The sequence below is a fragment of the Capsicum annuum genome, chromosome 1 (assembly GCF_002878395.1).
Source record: "Capsicum annuum cultivar UCD-10X-F1 chromosome 1, UCD10Xv1.1, whole genome shotgun sequence".
In the NCBI taxonomy this organism is placed as follows: Eukaryota; Viridiplantae; Streptophyta; class Magnoliopsida; order Solanales; family Solanaceae; genus Capsicum; species Capsicum annuum.
This window is the reverse complement of record NC_061111.1, coordinates 177,339,278-177,356,265: the sequence shown is the minus strand read 5'-3', so window position 1 is coordinate 177,356,265 and position 16,988 is coordinate 177,339,278. Positions and strand designations below refer to the sequence as shown.

The 16,988-nt window shown below is 31.3% G+C and overlaps 2 protein-coding genes across 2 annotated transcripts; one reads left to right on the top strand and one right to left on the bottom strand.

Moving 5' to 3' along the window:
- The first annotated feature begins 462 nt into the window (after window positions 1-462).
- Window positions 463-3,067, top strand: LOC107856212. Its single transcript, XM_016701199.2, has 3 exons — window positions 463-758; window positions 853-898; window positions 2,804-3,067. The coding sequence occupies exons 1-3, from the start codon at window positions 639-641 to the stop codon at window positions 2,857-2,859; spliced, it is 222 nt and encodes a 73-aa protein (XP_016556685.1). The 5' UTR covers window positions 463-638; the 3' UTR covers window positions 2,860-3,067.
- Window positions 3,068-4,167: 1,100 nt separating this feature from the next.
- On the bottom strand, window positions 4,168-6,072 carry LOC107856207 (peptide methionine sulfoxide reductase B5). The gene is made up of 3 exons (XM_016701193.2): window positions 5,747-6,072; window positions 4,873-5,029; window positions 4,168-4,470 (listed from the first exon to the last, which is right to left on the bottom strand). The coding sequence occupies exons 1-3, from the start codon at window positions 5,827-5,829 to the stop codon at window positions 4,312-4,314; spliced, it is 399 nt and encodes a 132-aa protein (XP_016556679.1). The 5' UTR covers window positions 5,830-6,072; the 3' UTR covers window positions 4,168-4,311.
- Window positions 6,073-16,988: the final 10,916 nt, after the last annotated feature.

Below are 16,988 nucleotides of genomic sequence, written 5' to 3'. Positions count from 1 at the left end.
CTAATACAACCATTAATAATACATTATATTCTGCAGTATTTTTATACACTCTACCAAACGACCCCTAAGGGTAAATTTTACCCAAACTATGAAGAAGAGTATATTTAGCTAATTTTCCAAAGTAGAGGGATAAATTTGGCCCCAAAGTATGTCAACAAGGATAAATTTAGCCACAAAGTATGACGATGAATATATTTAGACAAGTTTTTAAAGTAGAAGAATAAATTTGACCCTTTTTTCTCTGAAATAAGTTAAAAAGATCGATTGAGAAAAAATTAGGGGTGATTGACATTCTTTATTAATTGAAGTCTTTTTTAAGGATAGATTATTTTAACAAAAATAGAAAAGAATATTTTTTTTCCTTTATTTTTCTTAAAATATACAATTTTTCTTATTATGTTTTTTAAAAAAGTTGTTATTACTTTCAATTTAAGAAATATTATTTATGACTTGCAATATATCATATGGATCTATATTTCCATTGCCCCACCCCCACCCCGAAATGAAAATATTAAGGACAAAAGTGAAAGATTTCCGGTATGTCCCACTGGGGTTTTCTTTGGGGTATGACTGACCCACAATGTCCAAATAAAGCAGCGGTAGGCCACCCATAGAAGACCATGAGTTAGCCAACATAAATGGACCATCAACAAACTCCTCTCGCGCCACCCACTCCGCGCCACCAGGACGACGCCGACCAAGAAGACGAAAATGTGAAGCAGCTCAACGAGTGCTCTTCTCTCTACTTATCTTTACAGGTCCTTTCTTTTTTAATTATATTTTTATCATACATATTAAAATTCTTAAACCCTTAACCCTTAATTGGAACTGATCAAAAGTTTATACATACAGGACTGTCTGATCAATAATGACCGGAATTGGAAGTCTTGTCAGAAGGGTATCTTCTATTTTTCATGTTTTGCTCCAATTTTGTTATGGTTCATTAAGAATTATTGTCAAATGGACATTCTCTTTAATAAATTGTGCTTGATGAATACTACGAGCTTAGTGGTCCTTTCTTAAAAGAGGGGAAAACTGCATCATTCCGATTGGAAATCAAATTTAGGATTCTTTTGGTAATTTGCATTTGCCCACTTAATTTTTCTCATGTCTGTGGTGTCCGGCCAATTTGCGCACATATCGGCTAATTCTGCGGAATACTTATCAACACCCCACCATCAACATGTATCAAGTAACTCTATCACCAAGGCTAGTACAGATGGAAAGAAATCACCTATTTTTTTTGCCCTTGTTAGAATTTGAACATGAGACTTGACCGTTTTTAACCCACTTCATTGATCACTGGGCTATACCTTTGGGTGCAGATCAACTAGTACGATTAGCTGACTATCGAGAAAATAATCAATATAAAAATAACGCAGTATGATGATTTTCGTTCTAATTGTGGAACCTACAATAACAACAATACCCCATGTAATCTCACAACGTAGGGTCTGGTTCGAATTATGAAACCTATATGACTTAAATGAAGCGAGATGAGCAGTGAAGATTGTTCGGTTCTAGTGAAAATATAATGAAAAATGAAGAAAAGAAAATGGAGGGGAAGTGAAATGTATGTTCATTTTATAGAAGGAATGTGGGAGAAAGAAAAATCTTTGTGCTTAAGTATAGAAGCACTCCTTCATGTGGTTAGTGAGGCAAGAAGATTATCTTTTTGTACAAAAATTCATTTGAAACTTGAGAGCTAATGAGTGTTTAATCCAAAAATTCGATATGAAAATATTCTCCATTTGCGGACGCGACCCTTCGAGGCACTATTTGAAAACTGAAATGGAACCTGCGGGTGCCGATGGGATCCGCAGATCAGACTGAAAGTTTCTTGTTTTTGACAAAAGCCGACCTCTGGGCGCATGTGGGTCATCTGCGGGTGCAGCTGCTCCCCTCGGTCCGAAACAGTGTGATTTTCATAAATCATTGCTTCTTCTGTGAAGCACCACCTTTTGGCTATAAATATCTGATTTTTTCCTCAGGTATTGTGATGAAATTTTGAAGTGAAAAACATCTTCTTCTTCCTAAAAACTCAAGTGTGATTTACGAATTGTTGAGTTCGACAAAGTTTGAGGTACCGTTATTCTATCGATGTGATTCATTGTATCCTGGGAGGATGTATTCTATAATCTCAGCTCTAAGGTACTTGAGAGAAATAATTTCCTCAAGGACACACCGTGAATTCGGTGGACTTGAATCTTCCGATCTTCATCTCTTTCTAACGTTTGATTTTGTTATTTTCCAGAAAATAGTTTGACCTTCCTCTTGTTAATATTCATAAGTTGGGTTGAATTTTCTTGAAGTTCAAAATTGTTTACAACGTCATTTGATTGTTCATATCTTAGTTTGAACATGTGTTTGAAATTATTGTTGAAAAATACAGGTTTTACTAAATCCGTAAAACAATAAATTCATATAACCAATTTCAACTTGCTTGATATTGAAGTATATCAGGAGTTATTGTTGTATGAAAACCTATATATTTCAGTACAGTCTTTCCAAATGAAGCATAGCGGAATATTGAGAAAACATATAGCTGACGGATTGAAACGTAGTATTACGGGGTGTCTAGTCAGAATCACATGTGCAAATTTTCAGCCAGCATGTGATGCAGCATGAGAGAAGGGACAGAATTGCACGCTTGCATGTTCAGATGCGTGCATTCTGAGATTCTCTTGTTTAAAAATATAAGTTTCGTTAACATTGCCAGGGAATAAAAAAGAATGCATACACTAGTGCTCAATTGTTTACTGCTTTCTGCTAGTTTGTTCCAAAAACTGCTTGGTGCTTGCAGAAGTTCAGGCTCTCAAGGCTTGCAATGAAAGAAGACAGAAGGACAAGAAGAGTTGAGAAGTTGGTCTTCATCACTTTCACTAAAGCAGTTTTCTGAAGGTGGCGGCTTGCTTACAGTTACTTCCTCTGCTATTTTTCCCCAATGGGGATCTAAGAAAGATCCCATAGTGGTGGTTGGTTATTGTTTAATTGTTGCTGGAGTTGATAGACTTTGACACGAGTATGACTTTAAAGTACAAGACGTATCAATTTTCTTTTTGTATTCCATGTTTGTTACAAGCTTATTGTAAACATAGAAGACTAGCTGAGAAAGTAGCTGATACAAAAGAACTTAAATTTTGATGTTACTCGAATAAGCAATTATCTTAATTTTATTTGTACTTATAATTGAAAAAATATTAGCATGACCAGACTATTAAGGATGACTTTCTAACTGATGTTTCAATAATCAGCAGTTTTGATGTTTTCTGGACAAAGCCAACCACTGACTTCTTCCTTTGTCCTTTTTCCATTGTTTTCACACTATCCAGGAGGCTTCCTTTACTTTCTCAATAATCAATTGAATAACGGTGCACATATTAATAAACAAAATATACTACAATAACGACATACCTAGTATAGTCTCACAAAATGAGGTCTAGAAAGAGTAGAGTGTTAGCAGACCTTACTTCTACCTGAGAAGTAATATGAATCTGTATTCATTTGGATATATCCAAGTCCAAATTTGTTGTAATTTGTGCCAAAAATATTCGTGGTTCCCTTACAACCTAAAGTAAAGACCATTGATTAGGGGAACCATTTGCCAGTCTTGAGGTAGGGGAAAATGAAGATGGCATTTCAGGGTTTCTTCAATTTTGGACTAAGATTAACAGCACAAACTGGTTCTGTTTCTTCAATTTTGGACTAAGATTAACAGCACAAACTGGTTCTTTTTCAGATGAAAAAAAGTCTGTTTATATTAATTTGTCTTTCCCAGAATAGATATTAACAACCAATTTCCCCACATCCTATGCTGCAACTACATGCACCATTCTAATTATTCACAGCAAAAAAGTTCACAACTTCTATTATTTATGTCAATGAGCTTCAATTTAACCATGGATGTAGTGTCCTAAATCTGCAGAACATTGTGGTGCTTTATCAATCAACTAGACTTGAAATGCATGGAAGAGAAGGAATTTACTGTATAAATGATGTTGTTATGTAAATGCAATGGCTTGCACTAAATTATTTGAAACCAACGGCAAGAATCTTCCTTTGTAGCACTTGAAATCCTTTTTATCCTGGATCGGTATAAAGTATGCTTTGTGCTTTATCCTGGATCGGTATAAAGTATGCTTTGTGAAGCACAGATCATAGAACTAGTTGAGTGGATGAAAAGCATTCTCAAGAAATATTTAAAACAAAATAATCCAGAAACAAGTTGTTATTATAACGAATGGTACTAAGGTCTAGCCGTCTAGCACAGAACAACTGATTTCTAACATTACAAATGAAAGAGTATCAGAATTAAGCTGAGGTATTCGCAGGGATAAACTTGACAGAAACGCTATTCACACAGTGGCGTTCATCTGTGGGTGTCTTGTGCCCTTCCCCTTTGAAAACATGACCAAGGTGTCCACCACAGGCAGCACAGGTGATCTCTGTCCTCCTTCCATCTGGATCTGGCTGTAAGTATATAAATTGGCGAAATTAGGATTTTCACTAAGGAGATTCACAATATAAAGAAGTATACTCGAGAAGAAGCCAAGAGGACTCAACACTACTGCATATACATGATTAAGAATTTTGACAATATACACAATGCAATTGCGAAGTAGATTCAAATGAATCCCTTTGCACCCTAGCTACACCCCTGGGTATACAAAGTTGGATTTCAGGTGACAACCACAAAACGCACTACTGAATGAAAAGAAGAAAAAACTAGATGGATATTAAAGAGTTCTTTCTGTTTGTGCTTCCACTTTTTGTCTTTGGATTTGCTTCGATAGTCATCAACTGAATAAATATGTTGTATGTTTTATTAGAACAAACAAAATATGGAAGGAAAAAGACAAGCGAGATACTTACGGAGCGATTTATTGTCCCAGGGAGACCCTCAAAGAAAGCAGGCCAGCCACAGCCAGAGTCAAATTTGGTTGAGGATTTATACAGTGGGGTTCCACAACCAGCACAATTGTAGACCCCTTCACCAAAAAATTTGTCATATTCACCAGTGCCCTTCAGCCTGTGAAATACTAATTTCTCAGCAAAGTAGCATCTAAAAAGTATGGCAGGACCTCCAGTGTAACACAAAACAGGAAGACTAGATCCTCTGATTCCTCATCGGTGAACTCTAGTGAAATAGTTTGGAAAACAACTCTAATGACTTTAACGTATGAAACAGTTTGGTTGTGGTTTGATTTTACTAATTAGAAAACAATCCAGTGTATGTGCATTTAGTTTTGGAAAATTTCTACAACATCTCAAAGCTTTATGATATGCATTATTGAATGAACCATTTTTTTGCCCAAAATCAACACACAGATGCATAGATGAAAGCCATAGGATGAAGCAATCATACATGAAGCCAACAAGTCAAATATGGACATGAAACAGGAAATGTTATGAACAAATGGATATTTAATCAAGTAGTTGAATAGTCCAATTGAAGATGTTCAAGTCATCTAGACATAAATATACCAAAACACTCATCAATCCCAAGAAATCAAAGAAATGCTTTAGAATGTTGAGTTCCCCTTATTGCTTAATAGCCCATCTACAAGTACAAATTGTTGAACGCTAAGTCCCTACATTAGAGACCAAATTCGATAGTAAAGCTAGCAGGTGCACCATCTAAGATATACAAATTTTCGAAATAAACGTTGTGATCGAGGAAGGGTGGAACCACAAGTGTTTATATATAGAAGTAAAAGAAAGAAAGGGAAAAGGAAGGTTTACTGACTCAGTTCCTTTGAGACGGAGGATCCGAAACTGCTCGGGAGATAGAATGGCTCGCCATTCCTCCTCTGATTTCTCAACTGCCATTCACAATCAATCTCTTCTCTTGTTAATTTAACACACAAATATGAAATATGGGTTATGTCATCAATATACACATTTATAGCATTATATATTTCTTGATAATAGTGAATGTGGACGGGAAATTAGACCAGAAGGAACACACTCTTTTTTTTTTTTTTTTCAACCGGTATCCAGTAGCACTCCCTACCAAGAAGGAACACATACTACCATTGTCTAGGGCTGGGCATGGTATGGTATGGTACGGTTGTACTATTACCATACCATATTAATTTAGTATGATTTAGTATTTTGATGTTTAATTTTGATATTTTATAGTGTGATAATTAGTAATCATAGTTTATTTAACTTTGATCATATATACTCGTATATTAGAGTATTATTATTTCGACTTTTCAAAAGCATGTCTTAGAACCCGTTTGGATAGGATTAAAAAAATTACCTTTTACCTTAAGTGATTAAAAGCTTAAAATAAGTGTTTTTAAATTAAGCAGATAAGTGTTTGGATAGAAGTGTTGAAACATAAAAAAAACTGTTGATGTGTTTGGTAAACAAGTATTGTCAATCACTTTTTTGTTGTCAAAATGACTTAAATATCTTTAAAATCGTTAACACATAATAACGTGAATTATTTATGATTTTTAATTCTAATACTTCAAAAATAATTTCTATTTAAATACACTTTCAACGTAAAATGATTATGTCAGGTCAAATTATAAATATAAGTTACTTTTTTATTTTTAAATATGAAAAAATAAAAATTTTAAGATATTTTTTATATAAATATAGTATTATAATGTAATATTGCAAGCTTGTAAACAACATAAAAATTTTAGGAATGAAAAAAATATTAAAAAGAATTAATTTTTAAAATTTAAATAACATGCAGAGATTCTATATAAACGGATAGAGAAGAACTTACCACAAGCTCGATTTGACAATAAAATTTTTGAGTGTTTTCTTATGTAATGATGGATTCTCTGAAAATAAAGGAGAAAGATGAAGAGAAAACTGGAGGAAAAAGATTAAAAAAAAATGATAAAAAGAAAAAGAAAGAAAAATCAATAAGGGATACAAAGCTTGTTGGAATTAGAAGAAAACATATGGGATAAAAAGGTAAATGTTTTGGTCAAACCTAAAAAAATTTTAATCTAAAAAGTAAAAAGCTGGGGATATCCAGCTTCTCAATTTTTTTTTTAATCCACTTTTAGCTTTTTTTAAGCTCTTTTTAATTTTACCATACACCTAAAAAAAAGCTAAAAAAGTGATTAAAATCTAATTTGATCAAATTTTAATCCTATCCAAACATCCTCTTAGTCGTAACATAAAAATGCATTACACATGTAGAAATATTGAAAGGGAAGTACAGACAATTTCTTTTATTAATCAATTACACCAAAAAAACATTTCAATCAAGATAGATTAGTGAAAGTTTCAAAATTTAAAGATTTTTATACTAATACTAAGTATTTATATATATATATATATATATAAGTTACTTATGTAACTATATATACTTCGATATGATATTCGGCACGTCGGTATGTCATTTGTAAATACCGTATATCATATACCAAAAAATTTAAAATGTATACCATATACCATATCAAATATCATAATACCAAAAATCACGATATCAAAAATTTCGATTTGATATGGTAATTCGATATATATCATACCATGTCCATTACTATGGCCTTGTCCATATTAAGTGAATCCCTGGACATTTTTCACAATTCAAAATAAGTGAATTTTGCAGATTTCAAGGGAATTGTTGTGATTTTTTTCGTCATTTACCCTTTTTTAAATTATTTTTTATATTTATTTTTATTTTTTTATTTTTTTATTGGTATAGAAATTAAAAAATAATACTCACTCCATTTTTGTAATTGCTCAATTTGTTTTAGCGTCAAATGATATAAATTCTTAACAACATTTTAAGAATATTTCTCAGTCAAATTTGAAAAAATGAAAATTATAAGTTATAATATTTTTCATATAATTTTTGATTATCTAAATTATAATTCAAAAATATTAAATTAATATAATATAATTTAGCTTTAAAATTTAGTCAAGTTGACTAACGAAAATCGAGGGGAGCAATTAAAATGAGATGAAGGGAGTAAATTTATAGAAATAATTTTATCAAATTACCCTTTGGATATAATAAATTTAATGTTTTGAGAAATGCATTAGGTAATGAATCGTATTTAATGCTAAAAGTAAAATGGATAGAAATAGATTAATTATTCATTGATTTTATAAATTAAATAATTAATTTTAGAAATATTAAAATAAAAAAGTAGATAAGTAAAAATAGAGGGAAGAAGTACTTTATGTTTTTAGAAAAATAATGAATGTGTCATACCAAACAATTCACATAATATAAATTATATGGGTAATACTTTATAGGCATAAGTCATCGACAAACACTTACAGTTGTCTCAAAAATTCACTTAGACCCTTCAATTAAGGCCTATACCTATCAGACCCCTAACCCACCCGAATTTTGATCCAATCAAGCCTTTTTTGCCTACATGACACTCCGCGTGTTTTTTATTCGAGATAGGCGCGTGAAGCAAAAAAAAAATGTTTTGACAAGCCAATTAAATATTGACATGTCAACCAAAAAAAATAATAATTAATTTAAATATAAAAGAAAGGCCATCTGGCCATTTTAGTTTTTTTTTTGGAAATGGTCTTCTTCTTGGCCATCTAGCCATTTTAATTTTTTCTTTTAAAAGGTCTTCTTCTTCAGCCAACTCGCGCACAAGATATCTCACCGACCAAATATCTTAGCCGTCGTCTTTTATCAGGATCTGAGATTTTTTTCGAACATGGCGATGAATAGTATGTTATTGCCCTCAACGGAAAAATACCAATTAAGGGAGATTACTATTGCCACCGTTTCCATCGTCCTTTTTCATCGAAAAAAATGGAGATTACGATTACAGAATAGTATGTTGCTGCCCTCAACGAAAAAATACCAATTAAGGGAGATTACCATTGCCACCATTGTCGTCGTCCTTTTTCACTGAAAAAAATGGAGATTACCATTACAACTTTCAAATCTTTATGGATTTTCATTGATTATAGTTAGGAATGGGTGAAGACGACGGGGTGGGGGTGGGGGGATTGAAGACGACGACGACTGGGTATGGTGTTTTTTTTTTTTTAAATTAAGAAATTATTAGTAAATATTGTATTAATAAATAATTTAAGTTTATATTTTTAATAAATTTTACATATTCTCTGATATGTAAAATTAATGGATTTTTTATTTTCTTTTTTTGTGGGGTGGGGCATTTGGGAGAGGGGGTTGGGTTTCGTGGGGTTGGGTTTTGAATTTGTTTATATTAAATATTTCTTTATATAATAATTTATTTTTGCCTTTATTTTTAATTCATGGTTATTTTTTAAAAAACTGCTTGCCACATGTTTATTTTTAATTGGTTATTTATATCACGTAATGCGAGTGTGTTACATACTCTATATGCCTTTTGTTGATTGTGTAAAAAGGACCTGATTGAATCAAAATTCGGGTGGGCTAGAGGCCTGTTAGGTACAGACCTTAGTTGAAGGATCTAAGTGAATTTTCAGGATAACTTTAAGTGCTTGACGATGACTTAAGCCTACTTTATATAGTTATCAAATAGGAAAAAGTTATTATTTCCACCTCAAACTTATCCCGAAAAGTCATTTACACACTTAAGCTATTGTCGCGACCTAATACACACTCGTTTTATGTAAAAGTAAATTTATTTTCACCCCAAAATATAAAGAACTAGTCACATGTTGGAGAGTGATTTGCACTCGCGCCACATCATCGTCATGTCATTACCACACCAGATATTATGTCAATTTTTTTTTTAAAATAGAAGTCCATGTCACCCATTGCGTCTTCTTCACCAAAATCGCCATTAAAACACCACTATTGACACCATCATCATCAAGCTCAAATCTTTGCCACGATAATTTTAAGAATCCACCATGAATTTCATTATCGGAATCACAAAAATCATAAACAACCATCATAAAATTCAACATCCACTACTAAAATTGCCATATGAATCACAATATCGTCATTGTTAACTTCCAAAGTTACAAAGAACCATCACAAATTTGCACCACTACCATTATTAAATTCTGCAGTAAAATCGCACCACCACCACTACTAAATCCTATATTAAAATCGCTAAATTAAGCATTCAATTTATGAAATTTATTACATACAAATTCACTGTAAAAAATAATTATTCGTGATGATATTGATAATGGCATTTGTGATGAAATTGATAGTGGTTGGTGATGACATTTGGAATGGTGGCTGATAATGAGTTAGGCGATGAAGATATGTGGGAGATAGTGAAATTGAGTTATAAAGTTGTTATTTTTTATGGTGATAGTAGAATTAATAAGGTTTTGATGGTTATTCTTCAATGATATTTTGATTGGTGTAGAAAAATCAGTGATGGTGTAATTTTTTTTCATTATTTTACAACAAAATTGTAGTGAAGAAGAGGGGTGGGGTATGAAGAAGAAGAGGTGTGGACGGGCGGGATGGGAAAGGAGATTTTTTTACTTTATTTTAACTTTAATTTCGATTCAAACGCACCTAATATTTATTCTAATTAAATTTGTTTGTCACGTCAGTTTTAGGGAGTAAATAAATTCACTTTTATATAGTACAAATGTGTATTAGGTTGTGGTAATAGTTTAAGTGTGTAAATGACTTTTCGAAACAAGTTCGAGGTGAAAATGATGACTTTTCCCTTTACCAAATAAGCAAATCTTATTTAAGTTTTTTTAGTTTTGTTTCTCTCCAATTTAGTGTATTTATAATAGGTTTGGTTTGGTAATATGATTGATGGAAGAACAAGGTTGTAGATAAAGCATCTTGATCCGACTTATCTTGAACTCTCATGTTTAATTGATAATTAATATTATATGTCTTTTATTTATTTTATTTGTGACATATTTATTTCTCGAATGTAGGAATATTTGAATTTGATATGGGTTTCTTCGTAATTTGAGGATCGTTAGTGGCGTATTTCTCGAACGTAGGAATATTTGAATTTGATCTCCATCAAAGGATGGTTTGTAGATCTTCTTGATGTATTTGATTATCAAGAAGAGAGGATTTTGATCTCTTTATGAATATCCCATGAATTACTGAGATATTGGAGATCTTGGAGAGATCTTGATCTCTTTATGAATATCCCATGAATTTATTGGGACTTTGGAGATGTCTTTTAAAGGGATATTTGCCCCCTTTATATAGGCGTAATTTAAGGTTTAGGTAGAGTAGCCACCAAGCTAAATTTAGGGTAGAATAGCTCCCAAAAACTCTAATAAAAATTAAACTCTTTTTGTAGAGTCCACAAAATTTCAATGTCTACAAATGTTCCCTACTTCAAGGCTTGTCGGAGAGTAAACTTGATGAAACTCAAAGACGAGTCTTGAAGTACCGCTTCCATCTTTACGATCCCACGGCTACAGATTTGCATATTTGATTTATGAGAGAAGAGATGAAGGACAAATTTGGTCCCTTTGAGCGTGCCAGTTTGTTTCCAACAAAATTTTACAGTGACAGAAATAAATTGCAACCACAAGCAAAAATACGAAGAAACATGATTTTTTATTGATAAACAATGTGGGTACAAATCTGTTCCTCCTTTGATTCTTCTTTCTTGATTTTCTCCGTGATTCGAGTGAGGCATATTTGAATTTGATATGAATTTCTCCGTAATTTGAGGGCCTGGATTTGATTTGAATTCCTTCGTAATTCAAGGGTCGTTAGTGACATATTTCTCAAATGTAGTAATATTTAAATTTGATATGAGTTTCTTCGTAATTCGAGGGCCGTTAGTAGCGTATTTCTCGAACGTAGGAATATTTGGATTTGATCTCCATCAAAGGATGGTTTGTAGATCTTCTTGATGTATTTGTTATCAAGAAGAGAGAATTTTGATCTCTTTATGAATATCCCATGAATTGCTTAGATATTGGAGAGGTAAAACTCTTCCAATTTGAATTTACATTGAGAAGGAAACAACCTCCATTTTGAATTTGCATGGGAGAAGAAAACAACCTCCAATTTAAATTTGTATTGGAAATAAAACTCTTCCAATTTAAATTTGTAGTGGGGAAGGGAACAACCTCCAATTTGAATTTGCACGGAAGAAGGAAACAACCTCCAATTTGAATTTGTATAGGAGATGAAAACACTTCCAATTTGAATTTGTATTGGAGAAGGAAACATCCATCCAACAACTCTATAAAAGGAGATAGGTTCCCCACTTTTTGCATATCATTTTTGGAGTTTCCAAGCCATCAATAATATTGAGGTAATTTCTTTTCCTCTTACTTTTCTCTTATTTTTGTCACTTTTTTTAGCATAATATGTTAATGGTAAAAAATTTATATCTTTTTGTAGAAATATCGAAATCATGAACCGCTTGATTTTTTCAAAACTAGACTTGAAAATATATAACATATCCAAAATTTATGATTTAACACCTTCATAATTATCCTAGATAATTTTTTGAAGTTGCCTCTACATGTTGATACGTTTTCAATTTCAGGTTTCTGTGGCTACACGAGACAAATCATATCTAGGTGTGAGAATGTTGAAATTGTGAGTGTCCCTTTCCATTGGAAAAAGGACTCTAACACGTTCTTTAGGCAAGCAGACTCATGGGTGTAACTTGATCCATCTTTGCCGATCGGGATACTCGTCATATTTAGGCGAGCATTCCTTCTTTTCGCCCTTGTTCCCTTTTTTTTTTCTTAGGTAAACTACAAGCTCTTGATAAAGATAACACCTTTTATATAAAGGAGATAGTCTCATGATGCAAAGGGTTAGATGCCCTTTTCCTACCATAAGTAAGGTAATCTTACGATACATAGAGATGGCTATTCGTCCCTGCCATAAGGAAAGGTAATTTTATGGTAATCTTACGGGCATAGGGATGGCTACCCGTCTCTGCCATAAGAAAAGGTAACTTATGGTAATCTTATGACATATTTCTTGAATGTAGGAATATTTGAATTTGATATGGATCTCTCCGTAATTCGAGGACCGTTAGTGGTGTATTTTTCGAACATAAGAATATTTGGATTTGATCTCCATCAAAGAATGATTTGTAGATCTTCTTGATGTATTTGATTATCAAGAAGAGAGGATTTTGAACTCTTTATGAATATCCTATGAATTACTGAGATATTGAAGATCTTGGAGAGATCTTGATCTCTTTATAAATATCCCATGAATTTATTGGGACTTTGGAGATGCTTTTTAAAGGGATATTTGCCCCATTTATATAGGCGTAATTTAGGATTTAGGTAGAGTAGCCACAAAGCTAGATTTAGGGTAGAATAGCTTCCAAGAACTCTAGACAAAATTGAACTCTTTTTGTAGAGTCCACAAAATTTCAATGTCTACTGTATTATTTTTTGAGAGTTTAATTGTATGATTTTGACTAATATTTTAATATGTATTTTTTTTTATTATATTAATATGAAAGAGATTGCAATTTATGGTACTTTTTATATAATTTTTGAACATCTAAATTTATATTTTAAATATTAAATTAATACAATTCAATTTAGGTATGAAGATTAGTCAAACTGACTTTATGGAGCAAAATGTGACAAGTGAAAGGGAAAGAAAGCAGGATTTACTTTAATTGATTTGGATTTGATCTTTATTACTTTATTCAATCTTTCGTGATTTTGATTTGATGGCAATCCGTTTGACCATGAGTTTTTTTTCACTTTTCTAATTTTTTCTTTTACTTTATGGCAAATTCAACTTTAAGGCGGTGTTTGGCCATGAGAATTCTAAATACAACTTGAGTTGTATTTCAAAAAATGAAAAACAAGAAAAATTTGTTTTCACTTTTTTCCGTCTTCCTTCTTTCACAAAAAATTTAAAATAACTTCAATTATATTTATGGACAAACACAACTCTAATTCCCACTTCAATCCCAACATCGACTCCAACTCCAAATCCAACTCTAACTTCAAAATTTTTACTTTCATGGACAAACTCCCAGTGAATATGCCTCAAAATGAATATGGAGAAGCACTTTTAATGTTGCGAGTTAATTCAAAGCAATAAATTTTAAAATTTAGCTTTATTATTTTAAAAATATTAATTTATCAAGAAAATCTTGATTCGTGTTTAGTAACATGTCAATTCGGTGATACTAGGCTGCATTATGGTTAACAACAAGATTCCACCACCTAATCAAAATCCCCCACTGATTAATTGAAGTTTCATTTTTATTTTTGTTAAACTTTTCACTGCATTAATTGAAGTTTCATTTTTATTTTTGTTACACTTTTCACTGATATTATTGATGACTTTGATATTTATTCACGACTAATCACGTATAGACTAGATAATTTAAAGGAGGTCATATTTACTGAGTGTCATATTCAAGAATACATCAAATCCTTGAATTTCAATAGGGGTTTTCCTTCTTGATTTTTGTAAAATATGTTATTAGCGCGTGATAAAAATGTATAGCTTCTTATTAATTTTTACTATTTTTTAAAAATATATTTGGTGCTTGCATAATTAATTCCATCGTTTTCCCTTCAGATGCTAATAAAAATATTTTGCACAAAAGAATAACACGATCGACGGTTGGGATGTGCAAACGGAATCTAAAAGTAAGGATTGATTCTAGTCAATAAGATATCAGTTATTTATTTGTAATGCATTACCTTAGATGTTATTATAAAAAAATTATTTATTAATATGATGATTTAAATTATTTAATTCAAAATGTTAAAATATTTTCTGATAAAAAGTAGATAATTTTTATTTTTAAAAAATCCAAATTTGAATTTTCTACCTTTTATCATTACAATCATCAATGTTATTTTAAGATACGTGAAAATTATAAAATTCACCATTAAAAATTTAGAGGACTCAAAATTATAAGGTCCTACAACAAATGCTTTGCTAGGCTCAACCTTAGCCATCCTTGATCAAAATAAACAATGTTATTCAAACTGTAACAAATTCATGTACTTTAATCTTTCCCTGCCTAAATACACACATATCTATATCTATAATCTATAATATATTAAAAGTATGAAGAGTTTTAAAAATATTGTTTGAACTTTTTGCTCTTCATTAAAAGTCTTTGCTTAGACAAAATTATTTTTTCACTATTTTTTTCTAATATTTAATAGTTAAAAATTAATTAAATATATCTATGATAAAACTTTTCATTATTAGAATTCATCATAATTAATGACAACTAATACTTTTTCCATTAATTAAAGAATCCTAAATCAACTAAATTTGATTTTAAGAAGATTTGAAAAATCTAGAATTAAATATAAAATCGTTAGAATAAGAAAAATTTAAGAAGTATCAAATTTTTAAAAGTTTTAAGTATATAGTAAGAATGTAATTTATGATTTTGTAAAATTTGACTTAAAGAACAAGAAAAGAGTTTAAATATAGAAAAAAATAACCATATCACAAATATGGTGCAAATTAATGCGTCTCTTAGCCTGTGGCAACAAGAGAAAGAGGTACTGCATGACAAACACAAAAGTGACGATCCATCAACTACTTGAAATTTCTGGTGGTAAAATATATATGTGCTTACATTAAAATATATGTTTATGTTTACGTTATATTAAATGTGAAGAATCTTTGAAAAATGATTTAAACTTTTGAACTCCATTAAAAATCTCCGCAATAGATAAAAATTTTTAATTTTAAATAATCAAATGTTACACGTGCGAGGCACGTGCGATTAGACTAGTATATATATATATATATATATATATATATATATAAACTTTAATTTTTAAAATTATTTTATTCTTATCAAGATGATTTAATTATAATCGCACTCAATAACTCATTTTAGATCGCAATCCGAATGTTTCAAAACTATTTCTTTCTTAAACTTTATGATAGTTAAACAAAGCCACATAAATTGAGACGAAAATAGTAAATTTTATATATGAAACGCATCATATGTATTAAGTCAAGAGTGTAGCACAACAGATCAGGGGTGGAGTTACAGCCACCGAAGGATGGTCAGATGAACACCCTTCGTCAAATTTTTTTTTGAGTATATAGGTTAAATATAGATATTTATGGTTATATACATGTTGTTGCACACTCTTGACAAGCTAGAGAAACATAGTCTAGTGGTCAAGAGTATGCATTTTCACATTAACAACCCGAGTTTGAATCGTGCTATATTTTCTTTGTTTTTTAAACAGTTCTTTGCCCAAGGGAAAATATGAACACCCTTAATCAAAAGCCTGGCTCCGCAGAAAAAATATGAACACCCTTAACCAAAAGTCTGGCTCTGCTACAACAGATGCTAGCCAGTTGACTGATTGAAAGCAAATTAGTTAAAAGTTAGAACATGAAAAGTACACATGTAATGTGACTAATTATATGCTTACTTTGAAGTCTCTTCTTACACCACCCATGCTTATGGCACTTGGTTGGGAAAAAAAACTCAACAGTATATTCTTCACCAGTTTTGTCCTTGGTGCATTCCGAATCAGCTGCATTCTCATATATTTTTGTAGTGCAAACTCAATATATAGTTAATATATTGCAAATTAAATAAATTTCTCGTGATCAAATGCTCACAACTAAGGATTGAAAAACAACGCATACATGAAGAGATCAACAATAGTTGGACAATGTACCTTAGTACCACTAAATATCCACGAGATTGGATTAAGGATTTTGACTCATTGTTTACCTAGCTTAGGGGCAAACAGGCGGATTGGATTGAATTTAAATGGGTTAAATATGGATCGAGCAAAAATGGTTTGAATTGCAATTCGCCCATATAAATAGAGGTAAATATGAATTTGGTCAAATATGGATTGGGTAAGAATGGTTTCAACCCACTTTAACTTCCAATTCAAAAATTTAAAACTTCTATATCATATCAATTTGATTTTTTTTTCATTTCTTTTTTTTTTTTTTAGTTTTTGGTCAAATATGGATTGAGTAAGAATGTCTGTTTAAGGGTGAAGTAGCCCCATCCACTGCACCACAACCCATGGTGATTTTAATTCATATATTTATTTGTATATAAATACAAATGATAAATTGGCACATATTGACAACTAAACTATTCAAATATAAATAATAAATTTATTTG

Excerpts from the sequence above, each read along its gene's own strand:
- LOC107856212 (XM_016701199.2), top strand. The coding sequence starts at position 639 with ATGGACCATCAACAAACTCCTCTCGCGCCACCCACTCCGCGCCACCAG. Across the intron at positions 759-852 it reads CTCTCTACTTATCTTTACAG|GACTGTCTGATCAATAATGA; the intron begins GTCCTTTCTTTT and ends TTATACATACAG. Across the intron at positions 899-2,803 it reads TTGGAAGTCTTGTCAGAAGG|AAGTTCAGGCTCTCAAGGCT; the intron begins GTATCTTCTATT and ends TGGTGCTTGCAG.
- LOC107856207 (XM_016701193.2), bottom strand. The coding sequence starts at position 5,829 with ATGGCAGTTGAGAAATCAGAGGAGGAATGGCGAGCCATTCTATCTCCC. Across the intron at positions 5,030-5,746 it reads CTCCGTCTCAAAGGAACTGA|GCTGAAGGGCACTGGTGAAT; the intron begins GTCAGTAAACCT and ends AGTATTTCACAG. Across the intron at positions 4,471-4,872 it reads CTGGGACAATAAATCGCTCC|CCAGATCCAGATGGAAGGAG; the intron begins GTAAGTATCTCG and ends ATATACTTACAG.